The sequence below is a fragment of the Corvus brachyrhynchos genome, unplaced genomic scaffold (assembly GCF_000691975.1).
Source record: "Corvus brachyrhynchos isolate BGI_N302 unplaced genomic scaffold, ASM69197v1 scaffold10, whole genome shotgun sequence".
NCBI classification, from domain to species: Eukaryota; Metazoa; Chordata; class Aves; order Passeriformes; family Corvidae; genus Corvus; species Corvus brachyrhynchos.
Window position 1 is genome coordinate 9,925,729 of NW_008236180.1, and position 15,318 is coordinate 9,941,046.

General features: G+C 45.7%; 1 protein-coding gene and 1 long non-coding RNA gene across 2 annotated transcripts; one reads left to right on the forward strand and one right to left on the reverse strand.

The window, feature by feature from the left end:
* Positions 1-6: 6 nt before the first annotated feature.
* Positions 7-2,966, forward strand: LOC108446930. The gene is made up of 3 exons (XR_001862272.1): positions 7-282; positions 1,131-1,221; positions 1,997-2,966. It is a non-coding gene; the product is annotated as an uncharacterized LOC108446930 (long non-coding RNA).
* A 498-nt stretch (positions 2,967-3,464) lies between these two features.
* On the reverse strand, positions 3,465-13,060 carry PTPN1 (protein tyrosine phosphatase, non-receptor type 1). The gene is made up of 8 exons (XM_008635134.2): positions 12,941-13,060; positions 11,185-11,285; positions 9,837-9,935; positions 9,253-9,390; positions 8,593-8,802; positions 7,999-8,160; positions 7,147-7,382; positions 3,465-6,654 (listed from the first exon to the last, which is right to left on the reverse strand). The coding sequence occupies exons 2-8, from the start codon at positions 11,218-11,220 to the stop codon at positions 6,450-6,452; spliced, it is 1,086 nt and encodes a 361-aa protein (XP_008633356.1). The 5' UTR covers positions 11,221-11,285; positions 12,941-13,060; the 3' UTR covers positions 3,465-6,449.
* Between the last annotated feature and the right edge of the window lie 2,258 nt (positions 13,061-15,318).

Sequence of the window (15,318 nt, forward strand, 5' to 3'; positions counted from 1 at the left end):
CCCGGGAGCGGCCCCGGGAGCGGCACTGCCTCCCTGCCCTCGCCCTAGCTGGGAACGAGCCCTAAACACGGCGGTGCCCCAGTGATTTGTCTCTGCCTCTGCTCCGTTTCACGGGGGTAAAACCGCTCCTGTCGCTCGGATTTGGGTGCTCGATTACACTTCCGACTTTCTGTTTTACTGTCCTCTTTGCTCATTCAGGCTGTCTTGTTTTACACCGATGTTTTATCTGACTGTGACGCAAGACTCCAGCAGGCTGCGTGTCTGGCTCTGAAGAACCTCAGGGTGAGCGCTCCCAGCTCTGCTGCTGCTGGGCCAAGGCAGGGATGCGAAGTGTGTCCAGCTGGGTTCGGAGCTGGGAGGGGTTACTGCGACTGGGCATCACCGAATTCTTTGGCTGCCAAGGTTCCAAACTATTAATGCCATTATTCCCACAGCAGCAGGAGAGGGAGCTGTGGGCACCTGGGAGGGTTTGGTCAGCCAGGCACAGCACAAGCAATGTGTGAACGCCTGTGGTATTGCCAGCGGTGAAGGACAAAAGGCAGTGTCTGACTGGGGACATCCAGCACGTGGAAAAATGAGCAAGATTTATGTATCAGTCAGTTCTAAACATTTACCTGTAGGAATCTGAAGTTAAATCAGGGGGTATTTTTAACAATAGCTGTTTAGAGTCAGAAAACAAAAGTACTTTTTGCATTGCTATTATAAGAAACAGCACAGATTTAAACCTTCCCAACAGCCCTAAGCTGTAACAGGTTTGCACACAAAGTGAACTGATGTCTACAAACAGGGACCCACACAACAGCAAATCAGGGCCTTAAAGTCGATTTGCAAAGCACCTACTGGGATTAACCCTTTCAGTGACAGTCCTGGTTGGGTGGTACTGATAAAATGGTCCCACTACAGTGACCTGTACCCTGGAACTTTTGCATGCCCTAAACCAGGAGAGAAGGTAACAGAGGGGAGATCATGTCAGGAAATGTAACTGCAACCCAGTATATTGGGGAAGAGAGGGGTCCTGGTGGAATCTGGATGTCAGAGGAGATGAGAGTTGGTGCGGCTGTGTTGCTTTGTAAAAATGTCCATCACACTGCTAAAAAGCTGCTACGGCAAATTTTTCTTTTCTCCAACAGGCTGTGGAGAGCATTGAGCAGGTTGCCCACTTGTGCCAGTCTGAAACAGAGGAAGTCAGGAATGCAGCCAGGGAAGCCACACTGTCCTTTGGTAAGGCTTTTGTACAGCTTTAAAATGGTCTGAAAGAGTCATGTGAAATAGTGCAGGACCAGGAGGGGCCTCAAGTTCAGCCTGAACACATCCAGGACAAGGGAAATATGTCATGAACAGCTGTTTCATACCATGGAGATAAACTTTACATCACATATAACAGCCAAGGGCCCCCGTTGAAGTTTATAGAACCAGACCAAGGAGATCCTGAAGGATTAAGTGCTTTAGGAACCACTGAACCTTTTGAAAAGGTCGTAGATAAGGACTGAAGGTTTTATGCTGGTTCATTGTTATTTCACTGGAATCCAAGTAGATTGACAGTGGAGGTGACCTGATAAAATGTCAGTGCTCCCCATCTCCTACTGCCCAGTATTTGTGCTTCTCCTGAGGGCTCAACAGGAGGAATGCTGCCAGAGGATGACCAGGTCATGCAGGAGACAATCATTTCCCTGTTCTGTTGTCCCAAACCCTACCTGGATCCATGCTTAGTTCTGGGGATCTCCAGCCTTGCCCCACAGAAGCACTCAGGCTCATGAGCATGACAAGTTTTCCAGCTGTGCTGCTCCGAACTGTTACTCATGGAAATAGTTGCAGGAGGCCTGATTTTCCATGGTGGCTTCTAGCAGGTTTTGGAAAACTATTCCCTGAGGGATGTGTGTGTCACTATTGAGTCCTTCCTTCCAAGCAAGGCCACGACAGGAGTGTCCCCAGAGGGCCGTGTTCCTCAGGGGCTTCCTGCCTCTCCCTCAGAAGGGGCTGTTTTCTCTCTTCACAGGGGAAAGAGGCCGACAAGCCTTTGAGAAGATGGACAGGATCTGCTGTGAACTCAGAGAAACAGCTCAGGAGGCTGAGATTGAAATCACAGTGTTTTAGTAGTGGAATATGAGGAGCTGGATCCCATTGTCCTCACAGCCACACGGGTACCTGAGGGTTTGGTTTTGTCCAGTTTCCTTCTGTTCTGTCCCTGCTGCCTCCTGCCCCAGGAAAGGTTTATTTCCAGAGGGGACAGTTTGTGGTCTCCATGATGCAGCCTGGAATGTATTTTCTCACTGTCTCTCAGCATATGATGAAATACCAAGTGCTGGACAGATGAAAACTGTGGATCCAGGTTTTAACTGGTGTTAAAATCTCTATCTTGCTGGAATTAGCTGCCCCCACTCCAACTCTGTCCAATATGATATATTTTCCCAGGAAGAATTTTATTAATCTGGCATTCCCCAAGGAGAGAAATGATCACTCTCCAACAGTTCATCAACTGCCCTGCCACCAGAACAAATCCCGCAGCATTGCTCTGTGGTTTCCTTTGCTTGGACAATTTAGTTGCAGAAGGAAAATCTGGTACTCTCTGAGTCACTTTCTTTGGGATTGCTGCTGCTCAGGCCAGGTCCAGCAGGGCCTGACAAGGCTCTGTAAGAGGTGTCAGTGCTCAGCAGCAGGGGCTGCAGGGGATTTGCCTGTGCAGGTCTGACTAAGGGAGGGGGGCAGGTTTGCTTTTTTAAAATTCTGAATTCAGTCATAGACCAAGACTTCTCCTCCTCATCCACCATGGTCAGGCTCATCCCCCAGCCCTGGCTGGCAGGGTGCCCACGGGGAGCAGCCTGGCTTCCGGTGCAATACTTGAAAGGGTTGGGCTCGTGTGTACATATTTTTATATATATATATATATACATAAAACTTTTCTATTTGGTATTTATTTGTTGGATTTCATACTGTTTTCTAAAGTTCTAATAAACCATCTGAGACAAGTTCTTGGGAGTGTTTCCTACTGCTGTGCTTGCAGTCCTAGGGACAGATAAGAGGCACTAAACCCTCAAAGGACAGGGCCCTGTCCTGTTCTCCTCAGGTGAACTCTCCCCTCCAGTGTAGCTTTCCTTAGAAACATAAACCAAAGGTAAGTACTGGAATTCAAACACCAGGATGTGCTGGCTGCTGCTGCAGCAAACAGGGTCAGCACCATCTCCTGCCTGTTCTCAGCTCCTGCAGAAACCCACCAGGGTGCTTGAGTTCCTGCACTCCTCACCCTTAAAATTTAGCTGGTTAATGTGAAAGACCAGAAGAGGGAAATGGAAGTGGCAGGGAGAGCTGGGGTCCTTGTCTCACTCTTTTACTGGTCCTCTGCCTCCAAGGACGTTCTTACAGTAACATTTAAAACCCTTTATGATCTCCCCCCCCCACTGGCCCCCAGGGGCATGTGGGTCAAGCAGGAGCCCATGGATCCAGCCAGAAGCAATACCACAGTTGTGTGAGTTCTTTAAAAAAAGAGTTTTATTGTTACAACTAAAATGAGAACTGAAAACTTGTATGGGAGATTGAAAAACTGTACAGTTGTACTCTAACCTGGGAGGCCCAGCAGCGGCTTACACAAAAGACAAGATACCTGAAACTGTATTATACCAAAACATTCAGCTTTTTTGTTGAGTTTTTACATTTTTTTATAAAAGTTTATTCTATGGCAATCTGTAAAAAAGAAAGACCTGATGAGTAAATATTTGCTTAAGGCAGATAGCAGAGCAGCTCACTAACTTTCTAACGAGTCTAACATGGATGTTTGTCCATTTCCAAGAACAGGTTACCCAACACCCCACTGTGCTACGGTATATACACCCCCCAACTACCACAGACAGTACAGGACAGCGAACAAAATGGGCACAGCTCAGGATTCCCAGCCCTGCCCACACCTCCCTGGGCTCGGGGCACAGTCACTGTGTCCTGGGGCAGGGTCAGAGCTGGGCCTGGAACACAGGAAAGAAACAGGCAGGAAGAGGATGCTCAAAGTTCTTCTGTCAGCTGCAGGAACTTTGTCTGGGTAGAATCCTTCGCAATTGAATAACTCTGTATTCAAAGGAAGGATCCTTTGTTTTCCTGCCATACCTAAGATTTAAAATATTCCCTCTTGGGAACATGGCCAGAGGTGGGTTGGGTTTGTTTCTTTCCCAAGGTGTCCCAGTGCCAGGGGAGGTGTGGAAGGGCTGCCTGAACGCTCTGGAATGTCTGTATTACACTCACTCAGCTGAAAGGAACATGCTACCACCGGGCACACGGAGCACACGGGATCCCACGGGAAGTCATGCCAAGGATTAGGCGAGTACATGGGCTCTGATAAACACCAATCAGTCCAGTGCTGAACAGAGAGACTCAGCAACACCCTCTGAACCACAGCCACTAAGGATCAGGTCATGCAAATATCATTTGGGCACATCAGGAAGCAGGAATATAAGTTCTGTCACCTTTCAAGCACGTGGTGTTTCATCGGGACACCGCAGACTTCACATGCACTTTAATACAAAGGGGTACAAATGGTGCCTCAGGGCAGGGTCCTGCCCACGCTGCAGAGAACAGTGGGGACAAAGCAATCACAGAATGTATCTTAAATACACAGATGAGCCATTATATATTACCATTTTTCTATACTCATTTTTCCTGTTTCCAATAATATAACTAAATATTGACTGATTACAACATTCCTCCTTTCAAGTACTGGTCTGACCAACAGTCTCACAGGTAAAGGATTGATTCCCAGTACTACCTGAGGATTTATTATTGTACTCTTGAAAAGCCCTTGATGCAAGCTTAACAAAACACAAAATAGAAGTAACTCCCACCCCCACCCACCCCTTCACCTACTCACCCACTGAAGGAAGAGCTACACCTACAGCCAGCTTGGCAAAAATAAATATGGAGTGGAGGGACTCCCCTGGGCTCCTCCACAGCGAGGGCTGCACTGAGGGCTGGTTAAGTGCTATAAATCTAGAAAGACTTTAGAAATAAAAAAAATCAGTGACACTGCTGCAGATCAGCTGTCACGGGGCAGTTCAGTCACTACAACTCCCAGGAGTGAGTTTGCTCCTGTCTGCACCATGACACAAGCAAAGAAATCTTTGCTATTATTGTTTCAACTATTAATAATTTGGTACTGCCCAGAGGAACAGCACTGGCTGCTTGGTGCAATGCTGCCTTCCAGTCCCAGTCCTCCCCCCACACCCCAATCCTCCCTTACGAGCACTTTCCCCCCGGAGCCCTGGCTGCTGTGGGATCCCACGGGGCTGAGCCGTGTCTGCCCCCCAACTGCAGCCAGGACTGGAATCTTTGCTTTGAGCAACGCTGGCATCATAAGCCAAGGGATTTGTTCAGAGCCCAGCACGGCTCCTGCTGGGCTGTTCTGGCTCAGGGAAGCTGCCCCAGCAGGGATTGCTCTGGATTTCCCCAACGCTTCCCTGCTCAGAGCCCCTCGCCAGGGCCACGCTGGGCCTGAGGGAGCAGCTGCAGAGTGAAACTGCATTTTACATTCCAAATGCTGAGGTTTAAGGACTGGTCTTGCCACGGGCCATGGGCATGGCCCCACTGCTGGTGGACATGGTTTGGTTGAATTTCCCTTCCTGTTTCTCTCCCTCCCCTCGACCTCTCCCAACCCAGAATATAAAAGTAAAAACAGCTTTAGAAAGGATGGTGCAATGTAAAGAGGCATATGTGCAAGTAGAGTGCAACAAAAGTCAATGAGGAGATACACTTAGTAAAGAAAAAAAAAAAAAAAATCAAAGAGCTGGACATGTTGGGATACCCTGAGCAAATGCAGAAGCCTGGTTCTATCAACACAAGTAAAACAATCAGCTCTTTAGGAACAGTTATGCCAAGATTAAATATATCAATACCACAGGCACTGCCCACAACTCAGTCTTTAAAGATGAAGCAAGTTAAAAAAAAAAAAAAAACAAAAAACAAACCAAAAACCAACCACAAACACACCTCCCCTTCCAAAAGTTTACATTCTTCAGGTATGTGGGTTTCTTTTTCTTTTTTTGGGAATTTGTCAGTGTAAGTCATGTATTTGGTTACAACACTTGGAGAGTACAAGCAAGTTTCACTTGTGCCCAGTTTTTCTGAAACAAAAGAAAATGAACTGGCTTTTTAAAAAAGGCTAAAAACAACAATGTGTTGTAATTCTATTAGTTAGTTTAAAAAAAAAAAAAAAAAAAAGGAAAACAGACTATTTGGCATTTTCTCTGCTCACTCCTGAATATTTCAAGGCCCTGAGATTACAATATTATGTTCTTGGGACCACAGGGCTGGATAAAACCCTAGTGCATCAATTCTCTCGTTAAGCCCTACCCAAAGTTCTGGCCTTTCCCCCTAAATCTACCTGCTCTGAGCCAAGGCTGCCCTGCCTCGAGTGGCTCCGAGGAGCTGAGCACAAGCCGGGAGCGGCTCCCGCGGCGGCTCCTGGGCACTGGTCAATGGAAACACACCCTGTAGCAGAGATAAGCTCCTGCTGTGAGGAAAGTGAACATGCAGATATTCACTAGGAAGGGCTTCCAAGTTGCCACCACGTTCTCATCCTCCTCCTCCGAGTTTTCCTTCACGGACTCTTCCTGGTGGGGCGAGAGCCGCGGGTTCTCACCAACAGTTCTCCTCCGGGGTTCAGTGTCGTGACTAGTGCTGAGGACAGAGGAAGGGACACTCAGGGCTGGGTAGGAACAAATATTCCATGCTGGATTGGCCAGGGAGAAGAGGAGCCATGCAGGTGCTCCAAGGGCAGGGAACACTACAGAGTTGGAAATCTCTTGGAGCTGCAGCAGCCACCAAACACAGCCTGTCTCCAGTTAGGACACATCTGGCTGTTCAACAGGGGTTTAGGAAGAGCTTGGGAGGATTCCGTGCCCTTTGAAGAATAACCACCACCTGCTTTTATTGGTCATCACAAATCTGCACCAAGACAGGCAGTGAACAAACCCAACTCACATCTACATGCAGTCAGGGGAACACCAAAGCTCTAAAATCGAGCACCGGCCCAGAAAGCCAGAGAGGGATGGAATGTGGCTGCTCGTTCAGCCCTAGCTCCCAAAGAACATCTCAAGGTGGAACTGAGCATCACCTCCCCTTTCCCACTCCCTCCAGAGCCCAGTTCTCAGGGGGCAGCGAGTGCTTTACCTGTCTGTGCTCAGGGGCGCAGCTGATCGGGCCCTGCCGTCCGGAACCGCCTCCTCCACGCTGCTCACTGAGCACCTGATCTCCTCCTCCACTGCCTGGTGCTTGGGGAAGAGCTCCGGGTGCTCGTGCATCCTCCCGTTGTGCATCTCTGAGGTTCTCTTTGGGGGCCTGGGAGGTGGGGGGGTGTGTTCAGGGGGTGGCTCCAGGTCTTCATTGGAGAGCTCTTTCCACTGCTCCTTCAGGGAAGAACAAGCCCTGTTAAGCTTTTCTCTTATGTAAGCTGCTCTAACTTTAAACTTTACCATGGCAGAATCTTTATACTCCACATTTTAATTAATTCTTAAAGTGGCTCTTCATTTTAATTTAAAAAAAGGCAAGAAAAACACAAGAACTCCAAGCCCAAGCTACATCCAATACACAAAACGTATTGGCCATAAAAGCAAGAAATTCCCATCTGCTTCTAAAAAACCTAAGCAGCACAAAATAAGATCTATTTTGCTAGAGTTCTGCTTACCATAAAAAAAACCCCTGATTAATTTAATCATGACACTTAAACTTCAGGCATCTTAGAAAACTTGTACTGTCTGAAATGCCAGGGGAGGCTGATGCAGCAGCTCCACCCCAGTCACTGTGCTGGAAAGCACAGGAGGCACCTGCTACATCACAGGTACTTTTGGAAATAAATAAAATACAGCACTTTAGGTTGTGACAGATTGTAAAGCACTGTACCTAAAAGCCACATAACATAAACATGTACTGAAGCTGAAGCAAGCACCACATTTGAAGCTTCTTTCCATCCTGTTCCTTCCACCCACTTGCTGCAGTTCCCTGGGAGCTGGCAGGAGCACTCACTTGCACTGAAGCATCTCCCATGATGAATTTTGCCCCTTCAATAACAGCTAAGTAGGAGAACCGGAGCTGATCTGCAGTCTGGATGAGCCCCATCCTGTACTTCCTCATTTCCAAGAGAACCTGCTTAACGTCCACAGAAGAAGGATCTTTCCGTTTGTCCATCTGCAGATAAAAATGTGAAACATGTTTTCTGCTCTGATGAGGTTCACTACAATGACTCACTTTGTGGTACGGCCTTCACACCACCCTCCACATTACAGAATGAATGAACTCACATACAATTGGTATCAGCAGCTCTTTACTGGGTCTCCAAAAACACACAGGGGAAAACACTGGGCCTCAAAAATGCTGCTTTCCCTGAAGGCAAAGCCTGTCTTTGTGAATCACTCTGAAAACTGGAGACTTTTCTTCCCCAAACTCAAAATGGCCACTTAGGAACGAGACCTGCCTTCAATACACTCCCAAAACAGCAGAGTAAAACAACAGGAAATCACAGGGAACCCCTCCAGCCCCTGCTCCAGCTCCTTTAAGGCTGCACCAAAGCTCCCCTGAAGGTGCCTGTGCAGGAGAGGTGGCCCTGCAGGTGGCCCTTACCAGCAGCAGACAGGTGTCCACCAGGCAGAAGGTGCCCGACCTCCCGATGCCAGCGCTGCAGTGCACCACGACCGGGCCGTGCCCGGGGCTCAGCGAGCCCGACTCCCGCACCTTGAACAGGAAATTCAGGAACGAGGCCGGCGACTCTGGGACCCCAAAGTCGGGCCAGGTGGTGTAGTGAAAGTGCAGAATCTCCCGAGTTTCCTGGGTCTGCAAAAACAGGGTTTGGGAACAGTTTTAGTTTGGATACACCAGTCAGAAGGACTGACTTGAATTCCAAGGACAAAGTTTCAGGGAGTCTCAGGGAGTTTTTATAGCTGCACAGCCAAGAAACTAATTACAAGTAATTGTCTCTTGTTGTGAAGGTCTCCATTGGGACCAAAGGGAATTGGGTAAGTAAATTTACTTATTTACAATTTAGTTATTTCAGTGCAGTTCAGAAGCCTGTGTCACTCTGGGTGTGGCTGAGACATGAAACCGCCTGGAGTGTCCCCAGGTACGTCTCAGAAATATCCAAGAGTTTCATTTCCATGACATCTCATGCAGAATCATCAAATCTAGACCAATTCTTGACCACCAATTTCAAGCCCTTGTTGGTGTGGAGATGAACTTCACCCCAAGGAGAACAAGGGCTGGGACTGGATGAGATCCTGTACTCACGGTCAGGTTTTCCAATTCCAGCTGTCGTACTGTGTAGTAGGATTTTATATCTTCAGATATCAATGTTAATTTCAAGTTTGTATCTTCAAAAAACATTTCTTTCTCCTCCTTCCGTGGCCAGTACTGTGCACACTTTATCTAAAACCAAGCAGGAGACACATAAATATCATTACCTCCTTCTGACTGAATTGCCATTTTCTTATTAAGGTCTCCCAGAGAGATGAGTTCTGCAAAGACTGCTGCATGCCAGGACCTTAATGAGCCAATCTATCTGTGTACAGTGAGAACAACTCCAGACCCCTTGGTTAGCAGCAGAGACTTCCATTTATGTGGAGTCATGTTGTGTTTGTGCCCTGTTTTAGCCAAATTAATGCGAAATTAAGACCCACAATTACAAACCAAGTGATTTTCTGCCTGCACCAGGTATTCAATTCAGTTCACCAGGTATTCAATTCCAGGCATAATTTCTTAGACAAAACTTACAGTCATCCCATCCCATTCTTTGGGTTGGTTTTACTTGGGTTTTTTATTACAGAAAACCATAAATGTGATGAACACATAGCAAGAACTGGGTGAGTACTTACAGATCCCTTTTCCATCACTCTGTTCAACATGACAACACCACGGCTTTTCTGTTCCCAAACCATCTCCCAAAAGTGACCACAAGTATTTGGCAAAGGTCCCTGCAGAGACAGAATCCCCAGAAATAAGCATTATTTTTTGCAAATGTCAGTGCACTCTTCCCCAATAACAGTCTCTGCACAAGGCAATAGATTTAAACAACTAACAAGCAACTTCTCATTTAAAACCGTAAAAAAATGCAGTGAGACAGCTGTAAGTTTCATGTTATGAATTTACCCATGAAAGCATGGTTAATCTTCTCCACCCATACATAAGAGGAAGAGAGACACAGTCTCGTTTGTGAGAACGGACCTGGGAGTGAAAAATGCTGCATTTTCTCAGGAAAGGTATACAAAGGTCATGGGGAAATAAACCCCCCTCAATAAAAGCAGAAATAACATCTGTGTCCAGCTACCCTGCAATACCTCATCCTTATTTATGATACTTGAAAATTACTTGACTAAATGATAAACATCCAAAAGACTGAAATGATGCCCAATCAGTAACAAATTCCATGGTTTTCCAGAATCTTCAAGGATGTGCTCTGGGACTGAATGAAATGGTAACTCCTTTTAAAGACCACTGTCTATTCCCAAAGTACATTTCCTTGTAACTTCCTATTTCTGCTATGTTCCTCTGCTATTCTCTACTCAAAAGCTATTGCTCTGAAGTTTGGGTTTGCCGTCCATCCACTCCTGTGCTCAAACAGAGCAGCAGGTCCTCAGAAAGAATGACTAGATTTAAATAAAGCCATTCAAACCCAGTAAACTCTGGCTCAGGACAGGTAATCAGTACCAGTCAGCTGCACACGTGACTATTCCACATACAGTTCCCTGCTGTGATCAACCCTCCTGCCCTGAGTAAGGGGAGTAAGAGCTGTGTTCAAAGGACCACTTTCACATTGAACACTGCACTGCCCATTTCTTCCTGAGAAGATTTATCTTTATTCTTTAGAAACAGGAAGGAAGAGCTGTCACTTGAAAATATTAATCCCAGGTTACCTTTATCTAAAGTGTGGGAGGAAGGGGTAAAAAAAAGGCCAAGATTAGTCTCCAGGGCTTCAGGACAAACAAGAACCCTGGCACAGTTGCTGGCTCTCAGAATAAGACAACGGGGTATCTGGGTACTTTTAAATTTGTTATACAGATAGGTGTGGAATTGACAGATTCAGGGAAAAGCAGTGAGTTTCATACACACACAGACATTTATATGCACTTAAGTAACTTTACAATAAAAAAAACCCAAACAGAAAACCCATGAAAAACAACTCCAGCCACCATAAGATTTTTATTATCCACTGCCAGCAATTACCTGGGTAAGGATGTAGCTCCTTTGGGCCTCTTCCATTTTTATCAAACTAGCATTGATATAGTCATTGTCACCTTGGTTTAGCTTAATTCGACTGTGATCAACTGCAGCATAATTAGAAAACACTGGTTAATGTATATGCAACACAGCACAATCCAGGCACATCCTCATCAGATGTGGGGGTCAGAAAGCTGAGCTGTCCTGATGAATAAAAAGAGCTCAATCCCAGACAGGGCAGGGCTCACTGGGGCTGGGGACTCTGGAGTACAGCACAGGTACTGCAAGAACAGCAGAGCAGTGAGCACAGCTCACACTTCACCTTCCAAGAACACATTGCAAGAGTGAAGCATTTGCATCTGAAATAATCCCCACTGCAATTTGCAAACCAGATCACACTGACCTATTTATACAGTTATCAAGTTGGTGGTTTTAAATAAATCTAATTACACAACTGCTTATCTTTTGCAGCTTAAACATTCAAATCCAGCTTGTTCAAGGTTGTTAAAGGTTTGTCTAAACATATACTGGGCAAATAGGACAGACACCTTTCATTTTTATAGACATTTAGCTACTGTTCCCAACCCAACCGCCCTTTACTGTACAGAAAAAATGATCAAAATTCAATAAATACAACAAATGCAAATTCTTTGCTCTTTTGTTAGTCACTTGCTCGACTTGGGACTAAAACCAAACCACCAACTAAAAAAACTCCATACATAGAAGGGTTCCCACATTTTTCAAGAAAGCAAACAGACTGGAAGCAGGATTATCTACAGACAAGAAGGAATTTGTTATTCACAATCTCAAATATTAGAACTGCTTACTAAAGCAAACTGTGTGCAACATTACTGCTCTGCTCAACTGCCACAAAGGCTTCAGTAACTTTTAAGCACCAAGGCAGAAGTTCTCTGCCACAGAGCAGCACTCTGGCCTGGGCCAGCGCCCGCTGAGTGCAGGAGTGCTGCACCCCCAGGGGACACATGGCCCAGGACTGGCACCATCCTGTGCAGAGAGGGCTGCTCAGAGACCCCCTGGGAGCTCCCTGCAGTGCCAGACACATTAAATATCATTTCTGACCGTGTGACTGCAGCCCTGTCCCTGCTGCAGCCCAAAGCCCTGGATGCCAGGCGTGGGCAGCGACTGGCCCTGGCCCTGGGATCACAGGAGGAGAGCCAGGCTGCACCAGCACAGTGAGCTGGGCTCGTACAGGACCCGTGCTCAGACAGGCATTCCCCCAGCACAGGGGACACAGCCATTTCAAAATCCCAGCTCTGGCCTAGGAGCATCACCTTTGCTCTTTCTCTGTTCCAACGAGCTTATGAGCTTAGCTTTATCTCTGGCAGCCAGAGCTCTGTGCCAGACTGCTCCCCAGCTCCCAGAAGGGGCACTGCTGCCACCTGTGCTGCCTGGCAGGATGCTCTGCTAGCTGAGAACGCTGCACAGAAACCACCCCTGCGATTTTAGAAATGCTACTTCAGCCACCTTTCTTCTCTAGCAGAACTCAAAGGTAAGGCAAGTTAGTTTCTTCAGATTTCTGCCCACAAATACAGACTCTACTGTATGCTGCTCTAGTATAACCCTGTGGATATAAAAGCATCCTGTGACATCAATCTCACAAATAAATAAATATATTAACAAAGAGAATTGTCTTGGATGCTTATCCACCTGACAGAATCTTGTCCTTACAAAGAACATTTAGCTGTTAGAAGTCATTAGAGGTCAACAGTCCTATAAACAATGGAAAAGAAAGTATACTTACAGGGGCTGACATCTCTGTACCTATTTCTGTTTTTGTTTCTGGGATGTTTGGCCACTTTACACGGAAAATCACTGGCTTCATGCCTGATGTCCTGAAACCAAAAAAACCCAAAACTGTTAGGTATGAATACATCTAATTTCATCCCATTAGCTATTTTAAGACAAATACCCATTTGACTTCACATCTTCATGTGAGAGAATTCTGGATAGAAAGCACTTTGGGCCTCAAATTAAGAATTGAGTTTAAATTTATCAGAATACAACACTAACATTACTTATTAAAATATCATTAGTTTGCATAATAAAGTAGCAGAACATTCATCAGCCATTATGCCTTTCAGCTCGTGAAGGAGCAGGGTCTCTGCCCCAAAGCACTTCCATATAAACTGCTTTAAGCCTTTGTTTGCAGCATCAGTGAAAATATCAACCCTGCTTCTGACTCAGCAGCAGTGCAAACATTCATTGTGATAGAAAAAACTTGTCTACCCTGCTTGGCATCACACACACACAGAGGTGATTTGTCTAAGATCACTTTCATCATTATCTTGAGTTATCAGCAAGGTGTCACAAAGCTGCAATGGTAGAAGTCAGCTGTACCCAATTCACATGCTCAGCTAAAATACATGCAGCATCTCAAACGTATCACTAGGGTTCTCTCAGCTGGGTTCTTTTCAGATGCATCTAATAGCTCAGCTATGTGAGATAATTTCAGAAGTTAAAATAAAAAGAATCCTGCTGTCCTTGGACATTGTCCCCATTTGTTGAAACAGAACTTCACATTGTAAATAAATACTGTGTAAGCACAATTCTGCATATAAAGAATCATGTACAGTGCTTAAGATTTTTTCAAGTGGGCCATGGACTGCAGCACATTACCTGTTTATCTCTTCTGCTGCATTATTCAGGTATGTACCAATTTACACTGAGTGTGACACATCACGAGAAGAGTTCAGATTTACATAAACCTGCCCAAAATTAGCACAGTATTCCGAACCAGCTCCTCACTGAAATAAGGCCTGACATCAGCTGCCAGCTTTTTATAAGTGAACACATGGCTGCCAGTATTTCTGCTTATGAAGAATGCAGTCTGGAGAATATGATCTGGACTGCCACAGTCTAATATCTCAAACATGAGGTAGCTAAAATGGGTGTTTTCAGAAATTTGTCTCTGACACTAGGTTGGTGACTTTGTACTTTACAGGGATTTATTCTTCTGTACTGACTGTACAGGATTAACAAGAGAAAAAAACAGGGTATTATGAAAAATGGTTTTCTAGATCACTAACCACATTTCCCAAATGTGTGTTAAAGTCCCTAACACCCAAAACCAACTCCCCCCCCTAAGATTCATATCATAAAAGCATCAAAATGCAAACCAAACCAAGATCCCTAAGGAATTTTTCTGTAAATACCAGGCTAACTTAGTAGCAGCACTAATACAGAGTTTTGTTTCACAGCATTAACAAATTTGAAAAAAACTGTCCCCTCTTTTAAAAAGAAATTGATCAAGTGCTTCTTTACAGAAAAGGAATTATACAAAGGCATTCTAATACAAAAATATTACATTTAAGCATCCACATGTATGTGCACACACAAACTACTGCCAGTCTCCAGGAGTTCCACAGTAGTACCAACATCAGTACTTCAGGAACTGAAAGTGGCAATTTATTGTGCAGGGAATAGAGAGCTGGCTATTACCTCACCAGCAAAGACCAGGTTTTTTTCAAGCTGCCATGGTGCCTAAAGGTACTTGGAGAATAATGGAGTTCTAAGAGATGCTGAACTCCCACAGGCACAGAGAAAATGGAAAGAAAGAAGCCACTTGTGTGCCTTCAGCAGACTATTTAAAAACAGCAATGTATTTCTGGAGCATGTTTCAACAAACAGGAAAAACACAGCGTGGGGGTGGGATGGTAACAAAAGAGGGATGGAGATACTGCAACAGGCAAGCTGCTGCCTTGTATGAAAACCCAGCCAGCACCCAGCACTTCACTGCTGAGTGTGATGAACATGGTGAAACAGAAAATCCTGGAGAGCAGGCATGCCTGGACATCAGATGGGGCATTCTGTCCTCAGCAACGTGGGAGAAAAGTGGTTTGGAGTTTTGGTTGGTTTTTTTTTTTTTTATACAGAAGTTGCTAGAACATCCAAAGTGACCAAAGAAACTGTATCATCCAAGGTCTCTTCCAGGATATGAAGTTGACCTCAGTGGAAATGTAATTGCCTTCAACAGAGAAAATGACTGGAGAGAAACAACCCAGTGCCAGGTCACCCACAGCAGCTGTGTGGCCACGTCCTGGGCCTTGTCAAACACTTCTGGTTCCCGTTACTGCTGGAGTCACATAATTACTGACTCCACTTAACTGCTGTTAGGGTAGG